The sequence below is a fragment of the Amblyraja radiata genome, chromosome X (genome assembly GCF_010909765.2).
Source record: "Amblyraja radiata isolate CabotCenter1 chromosome X, sAmbRad1.1.pri, whole genome shotgun sequence".
Lineage (NCBI taxonomy): Eukaryota > Metazoa > Chordata > Chondrichthyes > Rajiformes > Rajidae > Amblyraja > Amblyraja radiata.
The window spans coordinates 9,239,572-9,250,256 of NC_045999.1; the positions used below are offsets into that span (position 1 = coordinate 9,239,572).

The 10,685-nt window shown below is 45.5% G+C and overlaps 1 protein-coding gene across 1 annotated transcript in view; it reads right to left on the minus strand.

Annotated features, from left to right (window-relative positions):
- Positions 1-1,723: 1,723 nt before the first annotated feature.
- The window catches only part of rps17 (ribosomal protein S17), a 28,849-nt gene continuing 19,887 nt past the window's right edge, over positions 1,724-10,685 (minus strand). Inside the window, exons 2-4 of the mRNA XM_033014765.1 lie at positions 7,591-7,696; positions 3,930-3,995; positions 1,724-1,844 (exon numbers count right to left, since the gene is read on the minus strand). Coding sequence (XP_032870656.1) covers positions 1,770-1,844; positions 3,930-3,995; positions 7,591-7,680 — 231 coding nt within the window. The 5' untranslated portion in view covers positions 7,681-7,696 and the 3' untranslated portion in view covers positions 1,724-1,769. The remainder of the gene's footprint in view (positions 1,845-3,929; positions 3,996-7,590; positions 7,697-10,685) is intronic.

Consider the following 10,685-nt stretch of genomic DNA (forward strand, 5'->3'; position numbering starts at 1 on the left):
TTTGAGGAAGGACATTCTTGCTATTGAGGGAGTGCAGCGTAGGTTTACAAGGTTAATTCCCGGGATGGCGGGATTGTCATATGCTGAGAATGGCTGGGCTTGTATACTCTGGAGTTTAGAAGGATGAGAGGGCATCTCATTGAAACATATAAGATTATTAAGGGTTTGGACACGCTAGAAGCAGGAAACATGTTCCTGATGTTGGGAGAGTCCAGAACCAGGGACCACAGTTTAAGAATAATGGGTAAGCCATTTAGAACGGAGATGAGGAAACTTTTTCACACTGAGGGTTGTGAGTCTGGAATTCTCTGCCTCAGAGGGTGGGTGGAGGCAGGTTCTCTGGATACTTTCAAGAGAGCTAGATAGGGCTCTTAAAGATAGTGGAGTCAGGGGATATGGGGAGAAGGCAGGAACGGGGTCCTGATTGGGGATGATCAGCCATGATCACATTGAATGGCGGTGCTAGCTCGAAGGGCCGAATGGCCTACTCCTGCACCTATTGTCTATTGTCAAGCAGGCTTCATTGAATTCATGTTACTGACAGGGTAGCAACCACAACAGACAGCAATGTCAGGCATAATCAAAAGCGAGACCCTGGAAAACATGGGCCTCTCCAGAGTTTGAGTCAGTTGTCAGTCATAGCAGAATGTAGCTGGTTTTGATGTCTTCCATTGTATCTTCAGTCAATATCCTGAGAATGTTAGGTTTTGATGTACATGGTCTAAGTCAACAGAAATCCACAATTGCTGCCCCACAAACTATTTAGGATTTGTGGATTTCCATATTTCAAATACCATCTTTCAAAATGTTCTTTCTTTCAGTTTTCGTCGTACTTTGTAAAACATTAGGCAGCAATGTTCAAAGTCTGCAGCAATACTGTCAGCGTGCCAATAACGCTCCGAAACATGGCCAAGACACGTCCTTTAGAGATGCCACCTGACCTGCTGAGCTACTCCAATACATTAAACCTTCAGCTTACACCCCTTCAGCTTACACCCCTAGGACGACAGATGGCACAATGGGCTAAGTGTTCGGCTGGCAACCGGAAGGTAGCCGGTTCGAATCCCGCTTGGAGTGCATACTGTCGTTGTGTCCTTGGGCAAGACACTTCACCCACCTTTGCCTGTGTGTGAATGTGTGTGAGTGATTGGTGGTGGTCGGAGGGGCCGTAGGCGCAGATTGGCAGCCACGCTTCCGTCAGTCTGCCCCAGGGCAGCTGTGGCTACAGAAGTAGCTTACCATCACCGAGTGTGACTGAGGAGATTGAATAATGCGATGTAAAGCGCCTTGAGTATTAGAAAGGCGCTATATAAATCACATCCATTATTATTATTATTATTATTATTATCAAGCTGGCACTGGAGTGTGGCAAATCTTTGTGTGCTCTTCCCAGAGAAGGATCGACTGCCAACCGATACAATCGCTCTGCTCTTCTCCATTTATGTCTTCTCCACATGGACGTGTGGCACCATTTTGTACTATTCTATTGTACTTGAGTTTGAACAGATTCTATCTACGTATGGTATATGTGATCTCTTTGGCTAGCATGCAAAACAAACGTATTCACTGTACCTTGGTGCAGGTGGCAATAATAAACCTAACCCTCACGTCAAATTTGTTTTAGCTCATCAATTACACTGCAGGAACATGGGTCACCCATGCTGTCCCCAAACACTGAAGTTCGGTGCTTTGGGGATGTAAATAAGAACACAATACCGACAAATTCCTTTTGGGTTTTTTTTATTGTAAGAACATGGCAGAAATAAACTTTAGATTCTTGGAGTCCTGAACGCCATCCCCACTGAAGGCTGCGTGACCTGAAGGTTGGACAAGCTGCCAAAGTCCTGCAAAAGAGGGGTGGGAAATCCATTAAGTGAAGCAAGTAAACCGGTGAGTTAATTACATACGGCAGGCGACAATGGCAAATGGGCCGGAATTGCAATAACTTTGTTGCTTCCACTAGTTAACAGATTATAACATCTAGATGAAGTTATATCCAGAAACTGCTCAGTCCACTCCATAGATGTAAAGTCAGTCTAAGATACTGACAATGATAAGTTCTCCCTTTCTGCTCTCTTCATAAAAGATGCGTATCTACAATTATGACGGGCATAGCTTGAGGATAGGTCTGAAGAAGGGGCTCGACCCGAAACATCACACATTCGTTCTTTCCAGAGATGCTGCCTGTCTCGCTGAGTTACTCCAGCATTTTGTGTCCAACTTATGACAGGCATAGTCAGTCAGAACCTTCATAAGTTATAGGAGCAGAATTAGGCCATTCGGCTCATCAAGTCTACTCCACCATTCAATGATGGCTGATCTATCTCTCCTTCTCAACCCCATTCTCCCCATAACCCCTGACGCCCGCACGATCCTAGGGTTTTTCCTAGGGTGGAGATGTCCATCAATAGAGGGCATAGTTATAAGGTGAGAGGGCGAAGTTTAATGGAGATGTGCGGTGCCCAGTTTTTTTTAATGCAGAGTGGTGGGCCTGGAACGCATTGCCACAGGTGGCGGTGGAGGCAGATACAATCGTGGCATTCTAGAGGCTTTTAGATGGATGTGCAGGGAATAGCAGGATATGGACCATGTGCAGGCAGATGAGATCATTTTAATTAGGTATCATGTTCTGCAAAAAACATTGTGGGCCGAAGGGCCCCGATCCTATGCTGTCCTGTTCCATGTTAATTCTATTCTCCACCATTGATCCAAAGTGGCAGAAACCTCAGAGTTAAATATTGACTGAGTGAAAATGCATCCAAAGAATTACCAGTCACACACGTGGATTGTGATGCCTGGCACTTGCTCATGGATGGGATCTCGTGATAGCCTGAAGTACCCAGAAGGGAACGCTGTAGAAGTTCAAGGATGAACGATACACACCGGCTAACAAACAAACTCCCACACACTGAAAGATCAGCCCTGGCCGTCACTGCAACACATAGCTCACACAATGCAGAGCAAGAATGGAACTTCTTCCTAAATGGAAGGGCTGTGCTGTTGGTGGGTAATAGACAATAGACAATAGGTGCAGGAGTAGGCCATTCGGCCCTTCGAGCCTGCACCGCCATTCAATATGATCATGGCTGATCATCCCCAATCAGTATCCCGTTTCTGCCTTCTCCCCATATCCCGACTCCGCTATTTTTAAGAGCCCTATCTAGCTCTCTTGAAAGCATCCAGAGAACCGGCCTCCACCGCCCTCTGAGGCAGAGAATTCCACACTCACAACTCTCTGTGAGAAAAAGTGTTTCCTCGTCTCCGTTCTAATGCTGGATTAGATTCTAGATTCTATGCTGCTCTTTGATTGTTAAAGCCCACATAGGAACACAAAGATTCAAACAACAGCACAAATGACGCTGAGCTAAGACACTGTGCACTCTGAACCATCTGTACGTGATATTATCAACTGCGTGACTAGCTCCTTCAATTAATTTTCACACCTGTTTGCAGTCAACGAAACCAAGAAACGACAAAAAATACAGCGATTCTGTACACAGAATACAGAAACGGTGACTTGTCGATGAAGATGTGCAAGCATTAGTATAGTGCCTCAGGTATAGAGTCTAAAACCTCCTTACATCTGGGGGCAGCTGTTCACCTTCAACGGTAATGAATGTTACAAATGCCAAAACAGTGGAATTTGCCTGACCTACCCTAATGATTAGGTTCGTAAGTTTGATGCTTCAAAAACACCCTGACTACAATGGTATTTAAATTTATAATATTGTTCCATTTTGGATTAACTCTAAAACCTAATAAAAGTCACCCAGACATAAAATATTTAATATAAAGCAAGGCCTTTCACTGAGGGCAGATCAGACAAGTACTTCAGCCAATAGTTATGCAATGACGGTCATGTCCTCTGTAGGGTTGACGTATTAGAAGTCGACATAAAGAGGGTGAGGCAGCAATCCCTCATTACTCACCAGTAACTTCAGCATCTCCTTGGTGTCTGGGTCCACCTCAATCATTTCCTGGTCCAGAGCAGAGACCTGGGAGAAGCAAACAACAGGCGGAGAAGATCAGTCAGCAATCTCAACAGTCATTTCCCCCACACACACACACACACTAATCACTTTACATGACAAACAGCGGCTTGTCATCACTGATAGCGCCCACACTCACTGTGAGCTGCGGTGCCAGAGTATCACATTTACATCCGTCGTGCCGCTGTAAGGAATTTATTGCTCCGCTTCGGGACACATGACAATATTGATTTCTCCAACTTCAAGTAACCCTTGCATTCCCCCCCCTCTCTCCATCTCTCTCTCCCTCTCTCTATCTATCTCTCTCTGTCCCTCCACCACAGATATGTCACCTATTCCTTCACTCCAGAGATGCTGCCTACCCTCAGAATCACTCCAGCATTTTGTGTCACTCTGGCCTTGACTCGTGGCTCTAGGCAGCACCAATGATTCGGCTGACAGAGCTGCTGCCTCACAGCTCCAGTGACCAGGTTCAATCCCAACCTCCGGCGCTGTACAAGTGGAGTTTGCACAGGAGACTCTCTGTGACCATGTGGGTTCCTCCCAAATGGCAACGGTGCGCGGGTTGAGGAGTTAAGTGGCTGCTGTAAGCGGCCTCAGATGTGTGTGTGTGTGTGTGTGTGTGTGTGTGTGGGGGGGGGGGGTATATCTAATAATATAGGCTAAAGGGTATATCTGTTTGCGATACCTCTCTAGAATCCGAGGCTCCATGCCTCTCTGCATTCTAGGTGGGAAAGTCTTTTGGACAAGACTTTAAAGCAACACCCTGACTTGCTTAGATGAACCCGGAAGTTCTAACCCCCCCCCCCCCCCCAGCCTTGCTGCACACTGATGAGCTACTCATTCATTTATTTCTGGGATACAGATACATTTCCCAACAGAACTGTAATTGCAACCACAAAAGACTGTCAGTGTTCAGTCACCCACCCTGCCAAGGATCTGCTGCATGGCTGGGATGTACTGGGTTGCTGATGCATCGGCTCTTCGTCTCATTGGTCTCGAAGGGCCGAATGGCCTGCTCCTGCACCTATTGTCTATTGTGGAGACCCTGGGATTTCCCGCTGTTACACTGGAGAATCTCTCACGCCAATCTTATACTCATCAGACCAGGCCTTGGACATGAGATAGACACAAAATGCTGGAGTAACTCAGCCCCAGGAAACTAACACAATTTTGTCTTTAGATTCTGGCAGCAGTTGGTTTAAAAAGACCCAAATCCGACAGACTTCAACCACTGAACTGCTTCAAAGCAGATGGATTCAAAAGATGAATTCTACTGTTCACATTGCAGGCAGAGTGAAATAAAAAGAAAATCGATACGCAGTGCAAACAATCAGGCCATGTAATTTAGAATACTAATATGACAATCAATATAGGTATTCCCATGTTTAAGAAGGAACTGCAGATGCTGGAAAATCGAATGTAGACAAAAATGCTGGAGAAACTCAGTGGGTGAGGCAGCATCTATGGAGCGAAGGAAATAGGCGACGTTTCGGGTCGAGACCCTTCTTCAGACTGATGTGGGGATGGGGGGGTGCGGGAAGAAGAAAGGAAGAGACGGATACAGTGGGCTGTGGGAAAGCTGGGAAGGGGAGGGGAAAGAAGGAGAAAGCAGGGACTGCCTAAAATTGGAGAAGTCAATGTTCATACCGCTGGAGTAACTCAGCAGGACAGGCAGCATCTCTGGAGAGAAGGAATGGATGACGTTTCGGGTCAAGACCCTTCTTCATTGAATAACAATGCTACACCACCTCCCTTCACTTTGAGAATATCATCTAAACTCAATTATAGAGCAGCCAGTGTTCATCACACTAACTATTTACATAATAGCCATCATATATTCATATGCCACGCTGCCACATACAAATACAATGCATGTTCAAATAAAGACAGCAAAGATTTGGTTTTTGCCTAATTTTACTAACTCTGGATATATTCTTTGCTGCATATTTTTGTTTACATTTTCTGCCCCAAACTTTTAACTGAACTTCCCAATCACTATCCTCTGCCACTGCTCCAACATTTCCGCTTGATTTATTAAACATCCCTTTCTTGGACCTCCACCCACTACCGTTTGGGTTAAAGTCGACAACCCTATTGATGAGATTCACCAGGACACGGATCCCAGCATGATTGAGGTGATGCCCACCTCAACAGATCATCTCTTGCATTCCCCAGAACCGGTCTGATAAATCAGAACCCATTTCTACCACCACACATTTACCCCTCTGATACTATTTACCCTTTGCTAATTTGCACACAGCTGAGCTAATAATTCAGATTATCACCTTTGTGGATCTACTGTTCAATGTTGTCCTCAGCCTCAAGTACTCCCTCAGCAGAATGTACTTCAGTGTCTGCTTCCCCCATCACGGCTACATTTTGCTTTTCTTCCCCCCCCCCCTCCAACCCAACAGTCCCCAACCTCATCCACACAAGGAGCAAGAACCTTGTACCTGATGGCCATGGACAAGGGCTAGGGTTCATCTGGAACTATGCTCTAGATCCCTCTACAATACCGTTTATTGTCATTTGAACTTCAAATGAAGTTCAAACGAAATTTAGTTTCTGCAGTCATACAAGAAAAGAACCAAGACACACAACCAACATAATTTACACAAACATCCATCACAGTGAATCTCCTCCTCACTGTGATGGAAGGCAAAGTCTTGTCTCTCCCCTGCTCTCCATTCTTCTCCCGACGTCAAAGCCCCCGGCGGGCGATAGCAAGTCCCGCGGCCAATAAGGCTGCGGGACTGCACCTGCATCTTCTAGTCAGACCGCCTCGTCACTGACAACATACTAAATTACAGATTATTATTCCAAGTGGTGTGACTGCCTCCTGGAATACTGTGTCCTGGTAATTCACCTCCCTGATATTGGCATTGGTTTATTATTGTCACATGTACCCAGATACAGTGAAAGGTGTTGGTTTTGTATGTTATCAAATAATGAACTGAATACAATCAAGTCATATACAGCTTCAACAGGTAGAGCAAAGAGGAAAATACCAGTGCAGAATATAGTTTTCAGCAAAGTGAAAGACACCAGAGGGCAGAATAGTTTCCAGAAAAAAAGTCCAATGTTGGCAATAAGGTAGGTTGGAGGATCACGACCACTCTAGCTTATGGGAGAACAGTTCAGATGACTGATAACCACAGGGCAGAAGTTGTTCCAGAGTCTGGTGTTCATAAATATCGCCATGACAATATACATGCAACTTTCCCTTCAAATGGCATTTGAAAAAATTCTGCTTGAAGACCAGGCAGAGAACGACAAAGTTTAAAGGAGATGTGTGTGAGATTTTTTTTATTCAGAGTGATGAGTGCCTGGAACGAGCTGCCAGGGGCGGTGGTACAGGCAGATATGGTAGAGCATTTGAGGTTTTTAGATAGGCACATGGATATGCAGGGAATGGATGGATATGGATCACATGCAGAGATTAGCTAAACCAGGCATCACGTTGGGCACGGACATTGGGGGCTGAAGGACCCGTTCCTGTGTTGTACTGTTCCATGTTAACATTTCATGACTCCGATGTCATGATTCTAGGCATGTAAATGAACAGTAATCGATGAATTCCAAAGGGAAGTAGACCCACCTCTGGGACATAGTTATCCCTCCTCTCTCGCTCTTCTTCTTGAAGTTTGATGGAGATGCCTCTGACAGGTCCACGCTGGATACGCTTCATTAAGTGCGTCACATACCTAGGAAAAGTAGACAACTTTGAACAATGTTTGCTATTCCACACAACAAATAATTAGTATGTCTGTAACCAAGAAACAACAAATTACAAAATAGCACCAATACATTATGTCGGTACAGTGGCGCAGTAGTAGAGCGCGCCAGAGACCTGGGTTCGATCCTGACTACGGGTGCTGCCTGTACAGAGTTTGCACGTTCTCCCTGCGTCCATGTAGGTTTCCTTCGGGTGCTCCGGTTTCTTCCCACACTTTAATGACGTATCGGTTTGTCCCTAATGTTTAGAATAGTGCTAGTGTACGGGGCAATCGCTGGTTGGTGCGGATTCGGTGGGCTGAAGGGCCTGTTATCCCGCTATATCTCGAAAGTCTAAAGCTCTACCAAAGATTTCAATCAAGTCAGAATAATTAAAATTTGAACAAAATTTGAATAAACTGTAATTATCTTGTCATGATTGGAGTTATAGAGCTGCATTGTAATTTGAACACATTTTAAATTAACCTTTAAACTAGTATTAGTTTTTTATTGTCACCTGTACTGAGACACAGTAAAAAGCTTTGACTGTGTGCTACCCAGATAAATCAGTACAAAGAAAAAAATACCAGACTGCAGAACATAGTGTCATAGCGTTACAAATTGAAGTATCTATCTCTTCTTTTAGCCAGCAACAAACCAGTCATGTCCTTCAGCTGATGGCAAAATCCCTCTGGGACATGACTGATTTGTTGCTAGCTGAAAGAGGTAGATCCTTCACTTTGTAAGTAGACAATAGACAATACGTGCAGGAGTAGGCCATTCGAGCCAGCACTATTGAACTGAGTTGTGGATCAGACTCGAGTTGTCGAATTATCTGTTTATTCCTGTATATAGTTCCACATGTTTCTTGATAAGCAGAAAGTATCATCTTACTCGCAATTTACCTGTCGTCCCAGGTAAAAATATAATGGTGCTACAACTTGTCCCACATAGTGATTAAGAGGGGAGATAAAGTCCCAACAGTAGTTGTTGAGTTGTGCAAAAACAGGCTAAGTAGAGGTCCTGCAAGAACACAATGTGCTCACACTTCACTGTTTCGCACAGAGTCCAGAGATGTACGAGATCTCTCCAAACGCTGGGTCAAGTAGGTGCATAACCATTAAAGATGGCTCAACACAGATACAAAATAATTCCACTCCGCGTGTCGGCGCTACTGAAATTTAAATGAAAATTGGAACAAGTGCACAGAATCCACCTCCAGACAATACAGTGAAGTGGCATCAAAAAACTGTCAATGGGATAACTGTGCACAAGGAAACAATCGAAAGAAAATAATTGATATAAATTCCTTATTGGGATCAAGGTGGAGAAGTTGATCCAAAGGCACGAGCGATCCCATGCTGATATTGAAGCAGCTGAGCTGAGAAAATATAATGGTGCTACAACCTGCCCCACACATCACACTGATTAAAAAGGGAGATAAGATCCTGACAGTAGTTGTTGAGTTGCTCAGGAACATTGTTGAATGATACAGCACGGAAACAGTCCCCTTTGGCTTATCAATACTGCTTTATTTGTCACATATGCATCTGCACAGTGCAATTAATGTTGTATATATTACACATGCAGGTGCCGCCATGTTTGGTGCATTATTCAAAATCCGGTCGATCCGCGCGCTCGATGTACTGGAGCACTTCCTGCGAACCGAAACCTCTTTCCTACACCGGCCATCTTTGTGTCCCGGGAGCGCTGCCTGAGCACACCTGAAGGTGCTGGACGCATTACCCCGATTCATCCTTCCAACAGTCCTTGCGCCCGACATCTCCAACTCCCTCCCCGTTATGCAAGCGAGCCTTCGGGCGGGCTCGACGAGTCTTCGGACGGGTTCCCGATCCAGCCGACTGAAGATCCTTCGGGCAAAGTTCCTGCCGACTGTGAGTCTTCGGGCAGGATCCCGGTCCCGCCAGCAGGTGAGCCTTCGGCAGGCGTTGCGGCACCTCAGGTCCATGCTGACAAACCCTTGGGAGGAAACCGGAGCACCCAAGAAAACTCTCATGGTCATGCAAACGCCACAGAGACAGCATCCGAGGTCAGGATTGCACTCAGATATCTGGTGCTGAGGCAGCAGCTCTACCAGCTGCGCTGCCCAGGTGATCACCTTCCCTGCTATTCATTGACCCCCAGCCAGACCACTCGGCCGACCAGACTTTGAATAATGGCGCCAAAAATAGCAGTGCCCACATGTGTAATAAATAGACAATAGACAATTGGTGCAGGAGTGGCCATTTGGCCCTTCGAGCCAACACCGCCATTCAATGTGATCACGGCTGATCATCCCAATCAGTACCCCTTTCCTGCCTTCTCCCCATATCCCGACTCCGCTATTTTTAAGAGCCCTATTTAGCTCTCTCTTCTGGAAAGCATCCAGAGAACATGCCTCCATCCAGAGAACATCCCTCTGAGGCTGAGAATTCCAGACTCACCACTCTCTGTGAGAAAAAGTGTTTCCTCGTCTTCGTTCTAAATGGCTTACTCCTTATTCTTAAACTGTGGCCCCTGGTTCTGGACTCCCCCAACATCGGGAACATGTTTCCTGCCTCTAGCGTGTCCAAACCCTTAACAATCTTATATGTTTCAATGAGATCCCCTCTCATCCTTCTAAACTCCAGGGTGTACAAGCCCAGCTGCTCCATTCTCTCAGCATATGACAGTGCCGCCATCCCGGGAACTAACCTTGTTAAATGCAAAATGAATTTCACTGTGCGGTTGCAAAAGTGACAAATAAAGCTCGATTGAACTATTGACAGGCCGAAGGGTCTGTTTCCATGCTGTATCATTCAACGATCATTAGCCTGATCTTGCACAACTCAACAACTACTGTCGGGACTTCATCTCCCCTCTTTATCAGTATGATGTGTGGGACAAGTTGTAGCACCATTCTATTTTTACCTGGGACGACAGGTAAATAGCGAGATGATGCTATTTTATGCTCATCAAGAGACATGTATACAGGAATAA